This window comes from Condylura cristata, unplaced genomic scaffold, assembly GCF_000260355.1.
Source record: "Condylura cristata isolate star-nosed mole 26May11 unplaced genomic scaffold, ConCri1.0 scaffold00037, whole genome shotgun sequence".
Taxonomy (NCBI): domain Eukaryota; kingdom Metazoa; phylum Chordata; class Mammalia; order Eulipotyphla; family Talpidae; genus Condylura; species Condylura cristata.
In genome coordinates this window covers 9,971,224-9,988,690 of record NW_004567138.1, presented here as the reverse complement: position 1 = coordinate 9,988,690, position 17,467 = coordinate 9,971,224, and the positions used below count along the sequence as shown (strand labels likewise).

Below are 17,467 nucleotides of genomic sequence, written 5' to 3'. Positions count from 1 at the left end.
AGAGAGAAAGAGGGCCGAGGGACAGGCAGGGATGCGTCTCTGGTGAAGCCTGTCACCACCCCTGAGCCTCTGGCCTGTACCCCAGTTCTGTATGAATGAATAAATAAATCTTTAAAAAAAAAAAATGAGGTCATTAAAGTGGACCTTCACCCAATGTAACCAGCATCCTTATGAAAGGGAAAATTTTGACACAGAGACAGACATGTACAAAGGGAAGATAACATGAAAACCTAGGGCTAAAACCACTTACAAATCAAGGCTTCCAACAGAAAAGTATAGAATAGATGTTCCCTCATAGCATTGGACAAGGAGTCAACTCTGCACAAATTTGAATTTTATGCTTCTTGAGCTCTGAGACAATAAGTTATCATTATTAAAGTCACCCTGTTTGTGATATTTCATTATAGGAGCCCCAGGGAATTGATTCCCACATCCATGTAATTATCCCATTATTGCCACTAATACAGGACTTTAAATCAACTCATCTTTGCCCTGAAAAGACTACACTTCCTTCCTTCTTTGGCTTGGTTTTCAGACCACTCTATCCACAATCTTAGGTTAGAGACACAGCACACTTAAGTACTCTTTCCTAACCAGTAGCAATGATTTTTCCATTCAATTCTACTTCCCAAACATCTTTCAAGTCTCTCCTCTTCTCTTCAAGTCAGCTGTAACTATGTCAGGCCTCACCCACATCATGTGGACCACTGCACAGATGGTAGTTTCACGAGCATTCTGGAATTGGGCCAGAGTGCTTCATCTAGAGAGTGAAAAATCTGCCTATGCACTATTGCTTGTATGAGAGGCATCTAAGGCCTTCGTGTCATGGACATGCCCACTTCCCAGCCTCATAAATTGTACTTTCCTAATTGGCCATCAAGGCAAGTGATTCATTTCAGAATCCACCTTATTTCTTGTTTTCATGCTTTTGGGCATGTTGGGCTCCAGAGTGGGAAACTTTGCTGTAACAATGCCCATTTAACATTTATCTCAGGAATTACTTGCTGAAGGTAGACTCACCTGTGCTCTTCTGACTGGGCTCAGGACCCTTCATTTGGTGCCCCACACTCAGGCTATTCCCACACCCTCATGTCCCCCTGCTACTGTAGATAAGACAGTGACTGTTACATTTGTCACCGGCATTAGAATTGAGAATAGTTACTTGACTCCCAGATGTCTAGATTCAAGATATAGCAAGATGTCAGTAGTTGTTGTTGTGTTTATTTATATTTGACCTAGATCCTGGACTGATGTTTAACTCAGACCTATGTCCATCCTACTGTCTCTATAGGAAATTACTTTTGATTGTGACTCCTTTTCTACCCCATAGAGGTTGCCACAGGGAGCAACCTAGACTGTGTTACTAACCATCTCAACATGGTCTGACCTGACACATATGAAGAATTACTTTACAAAAATACTGGTGGCCTATTTCATGTTTTGAAGTTTATATGTGGTTGAAACTCTGAATGAGTTACCATATTCTAGAAGGATAAATATGGAAGACTATTCACACTGGGTAATTTGAAGACATTCTTTTTTTTTTTTAAAGATTTATTTATTCATACAGAACTGAGGGGGTACAGGCCAGAGATGCAGAGGGTGAGAGAATTCACCAGAGACAGAGTGGGGAGCAGAACAGGCAGATCGACGAAGTACACTGCTGAGGGGAGCAGCGGGCGGGTCAGGAGAGGTCTGCCACGCCATGTGGTCACCTCCGGGGCAGGCGGGAATTGAACTCATGCGGAAGTGGCTTTAGATTCTCAGTGCTGTGCTTTAACCCGCTGCGCCACCATGGAGGGCTAATTTGAGGACATTCTTAAATGAGACTATTTACACAAGTTCAGAAGATTGCCAGGAAACTACAAGAGATTCTGCAGAGTCCCAGAGCTAGCAACATAAAATCAAAAAATTCCCTGAAGGCATAGGGCAGAGAGATGCTGCCAGAAGGTGTAGAGAAGGCTGCTTGCTGGGATCTGGAAATGAAAGGATTAGCCACATGCAAAGAGGCTCCTTGGCCTTGTTGTCTTGTTTCCATTGAAAACCCAGTAGAAGCTTAAAGACAAGAGTGTGGGCTGCAAACCTTGCAGGTCAGCATCTGAGGGCCTGAGCCAGCTGAAGAGTAGAGCACACATGGAAAGGCCACTTGGCCAATATCTAGACCAACACATACAATTTTATAATCATGTCAGAAAAAAGGAAAAATGATTTCTCTAGTGAGCTACCATCTTGGAGTAAGAGATTCTAATGTGTTTTCTATTTCCAGAAACTGTGAAACTAGCCTACTCGCTCCCATTCAGCAGCAACTTTAGGTCTTTTGCTAATTTATGAAGACAGAAATGTTGTTCTCAGACAGCATTTCATTTGGGTTTTTGTTCATCTCATTTTTTTCCTCAAAAAGAAATGTGAATACGATGGGGACCAGATTGTCACCAAAGCCATTCCATTTATGAAATAAAGTACCTAAAGACTTTGCCATCCAAGCTGGAATAACTAAGAAAGAAAAATGACATAGAATAGAAAACTTTAAGTGATACTTCTGTTATTATAATGTAGATGAAATCATTATCCTTTACCTTTATAAACGAGTCAGTTTCCTCTCTTTAGCCCAGTCTTGGACATCTGCTTTTCCAAATATGAGGTAGAAGATTAGTCCTGCTAGGTTAATGGCAAATGCCAACAAGAAGACATTCTTCCATCCATATTCAAGGTCCTGGGGACACAAAATTTCATATAAATGTCACCCTCTTTCATCTTTTTCTGTATGAAATGCACATTAATAATTTATAAGACAAAAAGCACCAGTGAGTTTCTCTTTAGAAATTAATTTCCTGAAAGTGACTTGATAGTTGTAAACAAGAATTTCAAAATGTATTTTGACTAGTCCTGATAAAAGGAATTTAGAGACCTTAGCAATTCACCTACAGAATTGCATTTATCATTTTGCCATATGTACATTTTCTCTCTGTACAAATGTTGACTACATGGAATACTTTAAGAATGCTTTTAAGATTCTCTTTGGATTGCAACAAGGTGGTGAAAAGATTCTGGGCTTTGGAGTTAGACAAGTCAAAGTTAGAAGAATTGTGACTTTATGTTCTCTTTTGGGAAGACTTTCAAATTAGTCATGAGAAAATGAGAAATAAAAATATGCTACTCTTATAACTGGTGTAAGAATCAATAATTAGATGAGTTTATTGCATATGAAATTACTGTAATAATGCCTCTGTGTGTATCATAGATAGATGACAGATAGATGATAGATAGATAGATAGATAGATAGATAGATAGATAGATAGATAGATAGATAGATAGATAGATAGATAGATAGACACATACACCAATAATTTAACTTGTCTCTCATTTTCTCATTGTTTCGGACCATGCAAATGAAAATTTCAGAAGCTTGTGCTTCTATGCACGGAATTGTCATTTTGACAATGGACAAATTTGTGCAGCTATGCACAGAATTGTCATTTTGACAATATCTGTGTCACTGTGTGATTTCAGTTTCAAAAAATGTGTATTTCCAAAGGATCACTGGTGTTAATGAACTAAAGAATGAATGAGTTTGTTCTGTCTTCAGAATGAGTAAATATTGAGATCTGAAATTAGTTGTCTATATTGCCAGAATGATCTTCCTGACAGAGTGACCCACCGCTGAATTTGTGGCGGGGGGGGGTGGGGGGGTAGAGGGGATATATGACAAAAGGTTTTATTTAGTTTAACAAAACATTATTTATTAAAAATTCTAATTCAATATTTTCTATATTAACCTCTCCAGATCCACCATTTAATTTTATTTTCCAAAATGTGAATATCTTTTTCGATTACCTTTATGTATGGATTAGCAAATGTATTTTAAGAGTCCTTCTTTACCAAAAAACCCTACCTGAGTGAGGATAAATCCACAGACAGTGGGTGACAGGATAGCTGCTGCTTGTGCAAATCCCCTTGAGGCTCCCATGAGGAAACTGGCATGTCTGTGGATGACAGGAAAAACCAAGGCTAGATCCAGAGATGCCTGACAGGATCCTTCAGCCTGTGCTCCATGTGTGAGTGCATCACATAGTTACAGTTCAAAGGATTTGCCCTGCATATATTCAACAAGAAGCCCTAAGACATATCAAACTACCCCTCCCCCCACACACACCTTAAAAATGGCCACAGATTGGGGCCCTCCCTGGTGGCACAGTGGGTTAAAGCACTGAGAAGCTAAAGCCACTTCCGCATGAGTTCTATTCCCATCTGACCCGAAAGTGACCACATGGTGTGGCAGACCCCTCCTGGCCCACCCGCTGCTCCCCTCAGCAGTGTACTTCATCGATCTGCCTGTTCTGCTCCCCACTCTGTCTCTGGTGAATCCTCTCACCACCTCTGGCCTCTACCCCAGTTCTGTATGCATAATAAATAAATCTTTTTTTTTTTAAAAAATGGCCACAGATTAATGTGGCCTTGGCGCAAATTTTTTTTTGGGGGGCAAATAATTTTGAAAAATAACCGTGGGGTTCCCAAAATGCTACAGGTCTAAATCTTTTTTCAGAAAATGTGAAAAGAGTGGAGCTTATAGTCCTACCTTGGAGCGATATCTAAGGCATTGATATAGATCCCTGACTGACAAAACGGACATAGTCCACAAGCAATTGTCAGAAGGGCTATTGACGTGATGTAGCTGGAGGTGAGGTAGGGCAGGCCCACAAGGAATGCTGACGGGGGGAAGGTTCCTTAAAAAGGACAGAAACAGAAACCATGAGATACACCATCACTGTTGAATTCTTTGTGAATTATCTGACCCTTTGGGCCTGTTCTTACCTAGAACTGTGGCAAGTTTCCTCACTGTAACAAGCCTAAAATTCTTGGTCAGAAGGAAATCTGTCAGTTGGCCTCCCAGGACACCAACGACCCAGGCAGCAAGAAAAGGAAGGGCTGACAGGAATCCATTCTTAGGAGGGGAGGGGGGGAATTGAGCAAACCGTCATAACAAAAGCAGTGAGACTTTATTGCTAGATCAATGATAATTATTCTGATGATCCTGAAATCATACTGACTTAAGAAAGTCAGTAGTCTCTTCAGTCATACCTTCAGAAAAACCATAACATGCATGCTACATATTTGATTATTTCTTGGTAAGAAAAAAATAATTTTTCCTAGATGAGATGATTTGTGAAGTGAACAGCAATGGGTAAGTCATGCCCATGGGAGAAAGGGATAGAGGGAATATACTCACCTCTCTGATGTTAACATTGAACACGGAGCTGATGTAAGTTGGAGTGTATGCCACCAATGTGTTAACAAACCATTGATGGCTGAAACCACAAAGGCACATAGACCAAAAAGGTAGAGATCTGAGTATGGCTTTCACAGGAAGACATGGTTTAGAAAAGCTGACCTGAAAACAAGTTTACTGGTCAGAACAGTAAAATCTAGACATGTGCACATATTTCTTAGTCTTCCTGAGAAATCTAAATGTTGGTAGAAGGGAGGTGGAGAGAGTTATTCCTCCTTGTACCTGTTGTGTCATGGAGGATCTGATATATTCTTTTTCTGTGACACTTATCCATGGGTGAGATGCAGGGTCATCATAAACAAGAACAAACCAGAGAATGCAGCACACGCAACCAAGGCTTCCTGCGAGAAGAAAGTAGATTTAGCAACTGAGTTGAATTCTTCTTGTCCTGTGAATTTCTTTAATATTATGACATTGTCTAGTGAATGTCCTTACTCATTTAAAAAAAAAAAAAGGTCACATTAATAGTACAGATTTCCAGAGCCCACTCCTTTATATTTACCATTTGTGTTTGTGGAAATGACAGGTCCTGGGGTTGGACAATATTTGGTCTCTCAACCGTTTAGATATTACTAAAGGAAAGTTCTTTGTCTGCTGGCGACACTTTTGATACCAAATGTGTGCATTTTTCATGCAAAGCAATTAATTCTGTTTTCTGTGGACACCAACATGGTATCCTACAAGTTAGCTCAATTCTGACATGGATTATCCTGAGTTAGCACAGACTCTACAGGGTAAGAGCTCAGTCCAACAAGATTATACCACCCCTCAAATACAAGTGGAAAGTAGTGGGTCCCTAAGTTACACTTCTGCCTGTCTAGCACTACTCAGGGGCAATGAAGACTATAAGATCCATCACTGTCACAATAGAGGCTTCCATCTACTGGAGGAGATGGTCGTGCACTACATCATACTAAGTATAACACAACTTAGATGGTGAGTGAATTATGAATAAGCCACTTGAGAACATAGAGAAAAAGATAATTTAGAATGACGAAGGAAAAGAAAAAGTCTTCAGAGGAGGGTGAATTAGAAAAGATACAGGATATTAATGGAGAAGCAGGAGCATTTTCATTCCCTCAGGCAGAGGGAGCTGTGTGAATAAAAGCTATAAGGGCCGTCAATGCAGACAGATGTAATTCTGACAAGAAAATACATCATAGTATATTTGGAGCCTGTTAAGCTGTAGGAATCAGGAGTGTTAAATAAATTAGGTTAAGAAGAAAATCAATACATCCCACAACATATGAGTGAAGTCACACTATGTTTGTCTTTCTCCTTCTACTTATCTTACTAAGCATAATACCCTGTAGGTCCATCCAAGTTGTAGATGGCAGGATTTCATCTTTTTATGGCTGAGTAGTATTCCACTGTGAATATATATGTCACATCTTCTTTATCCAATCACTCATATGTGGTACATAAAAAACAAAAAAAGATGAATAAACTAAATAAAACAAAAATATACTACAGTGTTTATAGTGTGAACTATAAGATCATAGTAATGATTACCAGAAGAGGAGACATGGACTGAGTAAATTGTGTGAAAGGGATCAATTATATGGAGAAGGATAGATTTGAACTTTTGGAGGTGAACTACTCTATGTAGTGTATCCAGATGTTGATTTTTAAGGATAGATGCCTGAAACTTACATAATGTGATGATGCAATGTTACATCAATAAAAAATTATTTAATGTCCCACTGAAGCAAGTGAGAATACCAGTTTACAGTTACTAGTAAACACTACCTGACAGACACAGAAAGGATTAAGCCATATTTAATGAGTTTGATTCAGCAAAGATTTATTCAGACCCTACAGTGTGCTGGAGAATCCAGGGATCCCAAAATGACTCTGCCTTTACCTTCAAGGACCTCACTATCTATAATGGAGAAGAGGCTGTAAACAAATGTATCCAAACTGGTGAGAGGTTTGAAAGTGGAACATGAAACCTAGTAAAGAATATATGGTAAAGAGTTTCACTGATCCCAAAAGTAAATAAGGATATCACAAAAAAGAAAACTACATACCAATATCCCTGATGAACTCAGATACAAAAATCATCAAGAAAATCTTAACAAACCAAATCAATGGTACATTTAAAGTATCATACAGCATGACCAAATGGGATTCATTCCAGGGTTGCAAGGATGGTTCCACATATACAGATCAATCGTTGTAACACACCATATCAATAAGAGATGCAAAGAGGGCAATTTCCAAGATTCTGTATTCCTTTGTGATTAACAACCCTCAATGAAATGGGGATTCAAGAACAGATCTCAACGTAATAAAGTCTGCATGTGACAAGCACACAGGTAGCATCACACTGGTGAGCAAAAAGAAATCTTTTCCTCTAAGATTAGTATAAGACTTTCACTACCACTAGTGAAAGTACCACTTTCACTACCACTAGTGTAGTATTGAAAGTACTAGCTGGTGCAATTACATCAGAAAAGGGCATAAAAGGAACCCAAGTTGGGAAAGAATGAAACTATCACAATTTATAAACAACATGACAATATATAAAGAAAAGCCTAAAGACACCACTATTTCTTCATTTCTAACAGTTGAATGGAAGACTTAAGCAAATGTTGGGTTCGGCAAATTTTTTTAATAAGTAAAAATGCTTCGTGTTTCCTCCTCTTTAGGCAAATGGAACTTTACCAAAGACCCCTTGTTGCTGTGATTATTCTGAGGCAAAACCCACAGCAGCAGTGACCTCTCTGCACCTCTTTCTTCCATCTCTCACAAATCAGTGATCTGCGAGTTTGTCCTGGATTGCCTTCAAAGCTTGCACAGCCTCTTGGCATTAATAATGTATCAAGGGGCCCTCCCTGGTAGCACAGTGGGTTAAAATGCAGCACTGTCAAGCTATCTGCAGCCACTGTAGCACGAGTTCGATCCCCAGCCAAGGAGGTGACCCGCATGGCACAGCAGACCTCTCCTGAGCCACCTACTGCTCCCCTCAGCAATGTATTTCAGTAGATCTGCCTGCTCTGCTCCCCACTCTGTCTCTGGTGAACCCTCTCATCCCCCTCCACACTTCTGGCCTGTACCCCAGTTCTTGTATGTATAAATAAATAAATCTTTTTTTAAAATAATGTATCAAGGTAAGAAGGCCTTCAAATTCCCTGATGGCATAAGTCAGTAGTGCCCTAACATAATGTTAAAATATTTTGCCCTTCTAGGACCTTTCTTTCTTTGCACATTCCCTCCTGAAAACTACACAAAGAAAGACCTGCAAAAGAATCTCCCTGGATATGACAACCTGGAAATAGGACACCTACCAAAGATGTAGAAAGCAAAAGGCCACCCTAGGGCTTGACTGATGACACCACCCAAAAGGATGGCAATGGAGATCCCCAGTGGCATCCCTGCAAAGAAAGAGAAGGTAAGTGGAGCTCTGGACTTCCTCTTACACCTACAGATGATAGGTGACTGGCACAGAGCTGTATTGCCAAGCCAGAGAGAAGAGCAGGTTAGTGTGGAAACTTTGGATTTATGACTTAGCTGCTCTGTTCTCCTAAGACCTCTTTCTCTGCTATATCCCTAGCTCCCCATTGCAGATGACAGTCATGTTTCCTGTCATGATATTTGAATTTTTAATTGCATGTCATATGATATATGCCTCTTATTTTGTGATAATTTTATGTTTATTTTAAAAACTAATTTTCACAAAGTTCCTCTCACATGACCTGCTAAGCCAGTTTTACTTTTTGCTCTAATGTTAACCACTAGCAACAATTTATCATTTGACAAATAATTATATACCTTTTCCTCTCTGCATACAAATAATATAGATTTATAGATATACTCATCTTTTTGTACAAGCATTTCTGTAATATATGAACAGAAAGCTTCACTAATAACACTATTGATTTCCAGCTTTACAGAGTACTAACATATATAACAGGGCATTTTTCTTTTTTCTTTTTTCCCCCCAACCTAGACTATTATGAATTTTAGTTTCCAGGTTTCCAAATGAACATTAAATTCTACATGTCAAATTATATATACATGTTATAATTATTTTTAAATAAGCTCAAGCATATAATACCTATAGTTCTGTGACATCTATTTTTCATTTAACAAGTCATCTTATGTTTCCATGGCACTGTAGATTCTACCTAGTTTTATTGATATGGCTGAACATTGACAATCAGCCTTTCTAAATATAAACATAATTTATTTCTGTACAGTATGATATCAGAAGTAGACTTGCTAGATCAAAGACTATTTTTTTCTGTATTTTACTCCTGTTGTACGTATATATGTGTGTACACACACATGTGTGTTTATACGTGTATATGTTTATATACTATATACGTAGGTAGTTTTATTGTTTGTATTTGAAATTATAGCATCCCCTTCTGGTGATATTACCATAGTGCTCCCACTGACTATAATATTTTTAATGTAAGATACCACTGAACTCTCCTGCTAAAAGATTGTAGCAAATTAAACTTTCACCACATATTGTCTTTCCCCTCATCTCTCTGACAACAAGGACATCCTCAACATTTCTAAAAAATAGCTTATTTATGGGTTTGAAGAGTCCCTGGCATGTTTGATATCCGTAAATGACCTGGAAAGTTATCCTTCTTATACTCAGTACCCACCTGGGCAAACCAACTATTTATTAGTCAGACTCTTCCCATTGTTTTCATTCTTCCCCCATATGATCTAGACTTCCTTCTCCAGCTCACTCTCCAGACTGATGATCACAAACCAAATTACAATACAGCTGATTGTAATTTGAAAGGTTAAGTTGGATTCATATGTCAAACCCAATACTACTATAAACCAATATGCCAGAAATTTAAATATGAAAAAACATAACCATTCAAGTTCAAGGAAAAATGTGGATAGATGCTTTTATAACTTTTCCAACTATGAGTCAAAATTATGAAACCATAAAGGAATGATCAGATTGACTACATAAAAAATAATTTTGGGGGCCCTCCCTGGTGGCGCAGCGGGTTAAAAGCACAGCACTAAGAAGCTAAAGCCACTTCCGCATGAGTTCGATTCCCGCCTGCCCCAGAGGTGACCACATGGCGTGGCAGACCTCTCCTGACCCTCCCGCTGCTCCCCTCAGCAGTGTACTTCATGGATCTAACTGTTCTGCTCCACACTCTGTCTCTGGTGTCACCCTCCGCATCTCTGGCCTGTACCCCAGTTTTGTATGAATAAATAAATAAACCTTAAAAATAATAATAATTTTTTTTAAAAAGTCCTGTCACAAATGATCACCTGGGGAGAAATAACAGAATGTCATGTCAATAACAGAATGTCATGTGTCATGTCACACAACAAGAATCCATCTCCCCGGTGTATAAATAAAATGAACAGAAGACAAAGAATCATGCAAAAAAAAAATTGTCAAAGAAACCAGTGTAAAAATGTTGGATTGCAGCATACTTATTTCAATCACGTCTTTACCTGATAAGGCAATGGTGCAGAGTCGGCTCCGCTCACACGGAGGTCCCCATTTCTCCCAAAGTGCAAATTGTCCCCCAAATGCTGACCCCTAAAATAAAAATATCTTTTTTAATATAGAAATTGTGCCATGTAGAAATTCATATACGGTCCATATATATAAACTATCTGGCTACCTGGCTTATGCCCTGGACTATTCGAGTTGTAATGAGGAAGATTAGTCCAAGGTCAGCTGCTAGAGGAGTGAAGAGCGTGAGAAGTGAGGACACAAACAGAGACACTCCAAACACTCGCTTTGTCCCTACTCTTCCAGCCAGGTATCCACTGGGAGCCAGTGTCAGAATCATGCCGTAGTTGACAGAAGCAAAGAGGATACCCTGGATTTGAGGGCTCCAGTCATACTCTGAGACCTTAAGGGAACAGAATATCAGAGTAAGTCACTTACAGGAAACTTATAAAGCAAGACTCTTTCAATATTTCCCTTGTTTACAAATCACATTTTTCCCAATTAAAACCTATTACCTTAGCACCCCCAACAATATAAATAGCCAAAAAAAAAAACCCAGCAAAAAAATGTGAGCACAACTGAAATCTTGCATCACTTACCCTCATAGGAAAACTCTTTACAGTATCATTTAGGCCATCCAATAAGTCAACAGGGAGTCTTTTAGCAGAGCCATTCATCTGGGATCGATTACTGTTGACCATAGTTACCATGGTAATGTTCAAGATAACACTTTGTGCCTTCAATGTGAAATTGCAGAAATGTATGATGAATGCTATTCCATAGCGAGTGGAACATAAGGTTGGCACTGGAAAGATGACATTATATTATATTTCATAAGTCACAATACAGACATTCCTACCATCACCTGGTTGTGACTTCCTATTGACTTTAGAAAAGGAAGATACAAAAGGAGAAAATCACTTGAGTTGAGCCAAAGGGCGTTTTCTACCATAGTTTGGTAAGCCCTTTGTTACCCTGGGGTATTCTGCCCTTCTGGTCATTTTTCTATCCTATTCTTAGACTAGTGCATTTTATAGTTAACAAAATTACTCACAAGGAAACATATATGTTGATGTAGGTATATAACATGTATATTAAAAGTAAATATACATAGGGCCCTCCCTGGTGGCGCAATGGGTTAGGACTCAGCACTGCAAGCTAGCTGTAGCCACTTCAGTGCAAGTTTGATCCCCAGCCCCGGAGGTGATCTCCATGGCGCGGCAGACCTCTCCTGACCTGTCCACTGCTCCCCTCAGCGGTGTACTTCTTCCATCTGCCTATTCTCCCCACTCTGTGTCTGGCGAAGCCTCTCACTGCCCCTGCACCTTGGGCCTGTACCCCAGTTCTGTATGAGTAAATATGTATGAGTAAATAAATAAATCTTTTTTAAAGTAAATATACATACAAAAAATGTGTGCATATTTAAATTATATGACTTATGTATATACTATAATTTACATATGAAATATGTGCACATTACACATATAATATAACAAGTATTAAAGGAGTTAGTTGTTCATTGGTGTAAATGACTATTCTTCTCTTGTATCTTCAGGTATTGAGGACAGTCTTTCATTTATATTGAAGTTAAACCTCTAGCAAGATTTTCTCAGAAGAAAAATTAATACCCACAAACTATGAAACAATACAGTGAAAAAAATGGAGGAAAGAGAATGAGCACAGCAGTCAAGTAATCTGTCTTTGTATTTCCAGCAAAGGTGATTATTGACAGGAAGAAGCAAAGAAGAGAAGCAAAGAAACTTGGACTAGGGTATAGAAGTAGGAGAATGAAGATGTGATCTGATCCCAGACAAATTCCAACACAGGAGTAACACTATGCCAGTGTTTCAATTTTATAAGGCAGAGAGGGGATGGGAGAGATTCTTGTTCTCATAAACTAGAAGAATGGATTTGCTGCTCATTAAGAAAGGAAGTTCTATACAAAGAACAAAATTTGGGGGAGTGGAATGATAAAAACTTACAATGGAGAATTAAAATGGAGGTGCATTTTGGACACCAGAGAAGGTGTTAAGAAACACCTGTTGTATATACAAATCTATAGTTTAGAAGAGAGGCAGGGGTTGAGCCATAACATTGGAAGTTAATGACCTACAATGACACTTGAAACTAATATATTTCAGAAGTGAGAATAAATAGAGAAGAGAATGGAATTCTCCAGTCTTTAAAGTATAAATGAGTGGGGAGGAGCTAGCAAAGAAAATTAAATGGACTGGCTAGTGGGCTAGGAAGGAAACCAGGCAAGTATGGTGTCCAGGAAGTCAGGGTGTCAGATGTCCCTGAAAGGTCATTTACTATGATGGCTGAGAGTCAATTCATTTAATCCTTACATAAATCTTACAAGGCAGCTACTACTGTTATCTCCATTTTATAGATTAGGAAACACGGTGTGGAAAGACCAGCTGAGAGAGTTTCATTGGCTATGTTCCTAACTGTTGTAACTCATGAATATGGAGGTGTTTATCTTGTTCCATGATACCACATTTGCTACAACCCAAACACACCTATCTGTGGTATTGGAGAAGAGGACAACACCTTGACTCATCAAGAAGTGCTGGAAGCTTTGAAAGAGGTTCCTTGAGATTAACAAACAGGCTGAAGAGGCTTCCTCTCAAGGTCATACTGCTTTCTTTTAAAAATAAATAAACACATATTGTTTTCTTTTTAAATGGAGTGCACTGAAAAGAAGTGTAGTGAGTGAGAGGCTTGGAAGAAGAATTTGGGAGAAACCTGAGAATATATTGTAAATAGAGTGAGGATCAAATAGAACATCTTTGTGAAGGGTTTCCCTCCCTCAGGCATGGGTGGTGACGGTGTCAATTAAATTAACTAACAATTTATGGGTTCCTAGGTCTCTGATTTCCCTAAATTGACTTGAGATCCCAGAGGCCAAAGATTACTAAAAGCAAATATTAGCAAACCAAGAGGCTAATGTCACACAAATGAAGAGGGTGAACACCTGTCTTAGTGAGCTTGCTGAAAGTAAAACTAGAAGATTTATTTTAAAAGACTTAACCCCATGATTGCTGGATATAATGTTACCCACAGGTTGATTTAGGTGTTCTTTTTTTTTTTAAGATTTATTTATTTATTCATACAGAACTGGGGTACAAGCCAGAGATGCGGAGGGTGAGAGGATTCACCAGAGACAGAGTGGGGAGAAGAACTGGCAGATTGATGAAGTACAACTGCTGAGGGGAGCAGCGGGCAGGTCAGGAGGGGTCTGCCACACCATGTGGTCACCTCCGGGGCAGGCATCGAACTCATGCGGAAGTGGCTTTAGTTTCTCAAGGCTGTGCTTTAACCCGCTGTGCCACCAGAGAGGGCCCAGGTGTTCTTAAAAATTATTTGTGCTGTGTCTATTCCAAATGAATTGTTCCTGTCATGTCTACTTTACTAGGTTGGTGCCAATGCTGTTAAGTATTTCACTGGCCCCTAGCTACATAAGAATGTGGGACTGTGTGTGTGTGTAAGAAAGAGTATGTGGATTAATAAATGTCCCAAAGGCATAATATTTAACCACCTGAAGAGAGCATTGATTGACACTGTGAATCATTGACTTTTGAAACTGGAAAGTTAAATTGAGATATTCAACACTATTCTAGTCAAAGTCCAGGGGACTTTTTTAACTGATGTGACAAGCAGATCCTAAGGTGATCCCCAGTGAGTCCCATGATATGGTACTCACAAATTGGTGTAATTCCTTCTCCTTGAGGAGGAAAAGGACCTATGATTTGTTTATCGCCAGTAAAGATAATGCCATTCTCATAATTACATTTTGTTACATGTGATTCCATTTTAGAGAACTTCAGCTAGACAGTGTTCTTGTAGATGTGGTGAAGTAAGCAGATTGGAGAGGCTCGCACAGTGAGGAACTGTGTGTAGCTAAAATCCAGCCTCCTCAGTGTGTATCTGAAAAAAAGTCCAATTTCACCAGCAAGCTAAATGAGCTTAGAATGAGCTTCTTCCTGATTCTAGCCCCAGATGAAAACACCATCTGGCCAAGCATGTTACTACAGACCCAGAAAAGAAAAAACAGCTAAGCCAAGGCATGTGTAGATTTGAGTCATCGAAAAACTCTGTAATAAGTATGTGTCATTGTAGGCCATCAAGTTTATTGTAATGTGTGTGAAGAAACAGAAAAGTAATTACAGCTAACAAAAATAATAAGGACCAGTTGAACATATTAGTAGGAAAAAGCAAGTATTAAAAGATACTTATGTTACATTTCATTGAAATTTGTCATGGGAGTAAAGTATCATTATATTGAAAACCTAATAAGCATAAAAATTGAAGAAGCAATAGAAAAATATTTAAAAAAAATAGAACATGTAAAGGATGTTGTAGCAGTTAATGGAGGAGAAAAACTAAATAATATAGTAAATATGCTGAAATAACTTTAATGTTTGGGAAAATAATTTTAGAGCAATATCTCATTTAAAATTTTAAAAGTTTCAAGATATAATAATACTTCATTTATCTAATTGAAGCTGGCTTTGCTTTTTAATATACTATGTTTTGTTCTTCTAAAAAAAAATGTAATGGACTTGAAGTTAAATATCTAAACTTTTCCAACCCAAACTTGATCTACTCAGATTCTTTCCAAACTCAGTCGATAGAAATATCATCGTATCAAACATTTTGCAATTTCCCTTAGTTAGTTTCTTTCACACTCTATATTCAGCAGATCTGGAACATAGTGGGGTGTTTACATTCAAAAGTATGTAGAGTCCTACCACTTCTCAACAGGGTTCTTGTTATCTTTTTGTTTAGAGCCACTTCCAAGTGGTTTAGTTAGCAAAATGTCTGGATTTTTTACTTCCTGATTCCAATCTATTTCAATATACCAACTGAAGTACTCTAGTTATACCATAAGTTAGATCATATTCTCTGCTCAAAATTCTCTATGTGGCTTCACTTTTGTTCAGATAAACACCAAAGTTTCTCTATAGTGGCCAAAGAAAAGGCAATATTTTTATCCTTTGCTTCAAAATACTAACTTGTTAGTAATAAACCCTGGGGAAATGATAATTCCAATTGTAGACAAACAGTATGTTAAAATATGTCCGTATATATCACAGAGTACCATTTACTTTAGTATAAATATATTGAACTGTTTTATATGCATATATACATGTGAGTGTACCTACATACAAAAGTTAGTTAATTAGTAAAACAGAACTCTTCAACTAAATATCCAGCCACAATATTCTTCAAGTAAGTATTATTGTATCAAGTACATATTTGGGGATAATATGTATCATTTAAGAATAACAGTTGTATCATAAAGCAGTTTGGAATATATGTAGATCATATTAAATTTTTCTTTACCTAATTAAATAATGCAAGTATATATATATAATATTAAATTGAGACAACTTGGTAGCAGTTACCATGAATGAAAATACATATGGACACAAACTAAAATGAAAGACTGTTTTTAGTATAGTGGCATTTGTTGCCCTCCTATATTTGCAAAATGTACATTTATATTACTTGATACTTTAAGAGAACTGAACAACTTGCAAGATATAAATTCATATCTTTGTAGGAAAACATTGCAGATAAAAAATAACCCTAAAATCCTAAAAAGAGTTGAGGTTGTGTTTACCTTTTCTGAGCTTCTTCTCTGTTTGTATATCTTGGGAGAACTTACTGTTCTCTGCTGTGGGTTTCAACTCTACGAGGGAGGCCATTTTGTTCTTCTCTCCTGATGACTGTTTCTCGCCTATTAGAGAAATATGTAATCCATGGATGTCAGCCAAGAGAAACAGACTCCTTGAATCACATAAACAGAGGGTACCAAGCCAACAAAAGCCAGGCCATTTCATCAGGATGGGCTATAGGGGGGATGGTTTGCCGCTGTTGGCTCAGTGCAACAGGTATGCGGTACTTGAGGTCTAGAACTGTTTCTGTTTAGGATCTGGAGTGCTCACGGTGTATACTTTAAGAGTGCTGGTTTTGGAGCTAGTGACTTCCAAGTTCAACTGCAGGCTGTGATTTAGCTAATGCGCCCAAACACCACAGTAGCTTAAGTGTGAGTTTCAGTTTCCCATCTGTTGCTGATAGTAATAATCCCAGCAGCAGCAGAAACTTTATCGAGGATTGTAAGAATTCAAGATTGGTCATGCCCAGCAGGTCCTCGATTGTTATCATCTTTAGAAATCCCCCAGTTAGGGGTCTGCTCAGAGCTGTGCTTTACTGGACCTTCTACTGCATTTGAGACTTGGCTTCTGCTGGCCTGTTGATTCCCATCCTGCTTCCCTGTTTGACCCACTGTGAGTGTTGCTGATTCATGTGTCACTAGTAATTGTGAACCAAGTTTGCATAGTGTGATGATACAGTTCTAATCCTATGTTGATTTTGGCCATGAGTTGCGGGTGTTTCTACAAAGTTCTACACATTTTTGCATATAAGAGGGCCTAAAACAAATCTTTACTTCTTGGAATATTAGTACCTTAAATACTCAAGGGAATTTTGTGTGGTACAGTGTATAGGATTAGAATATTTGTGCAATATTGAGTGCTTAATTTATTAAATGTATACTTTTTCAAGAAAAAGTTTCAAAATATATAACTACTTATATCACTAATAAATCAAACCTGTTAATAAACAAGATTAGGGTAAACTTTTAAATATTAGTGCTTGCTAGACCCGGTAGTATACAATTGTTATAAACTCAGGCATGATTTCTTAGCATCTCTTTATTTTAG

General features: G+C 38.2%; 1 protein-coding gene across 2 annotated transcripts; it reads right to left on the bottom strand.

Annotated features, from left to right (window-relative positions):
- Positions 1-2,578: 2,578 nt before the first annotated feature.
- Positions 2,579-16,450, bottom strand: SLC17A3 (solute carrier family 17 (organic anion transporter), member 3). 2 transcript variants are annotated; one of them, XM_004693325.1, is made up of 11 exons: positions 16,366-16,450; positions 11,336-11,541; positions 10,906-11,139; positions 10,733-10,820; positions 8,578-8,664; positions 5,510-5,628; positions 5,228-5,389; positions 4,813-4,942; positions 4,577-4,724; positions 3,893-3,983; positions 2,579-2,713 (listed from the first exon to the last, which is right to left on the bottom strand). In XM_004693325.1, the coding sequence occupies exons 1-11, from the start codon at positions 16,448-16,450 to the stop codon at positions 2,579-2,581; spliced, it is 1,485 nt and encodes a 494-aa protein (XP_004693382.1). The 2 variants fall into 2 exon arrangements, with proteins under 2 accessions (XP_004693382.1, XP_004693383.1); XM_004693326.1 differs by lacking the exon at positions 10,906-11,139.
- Between the last annotated feature and the right edge of the window lie 1,017 nt (positions 16,451-17,467).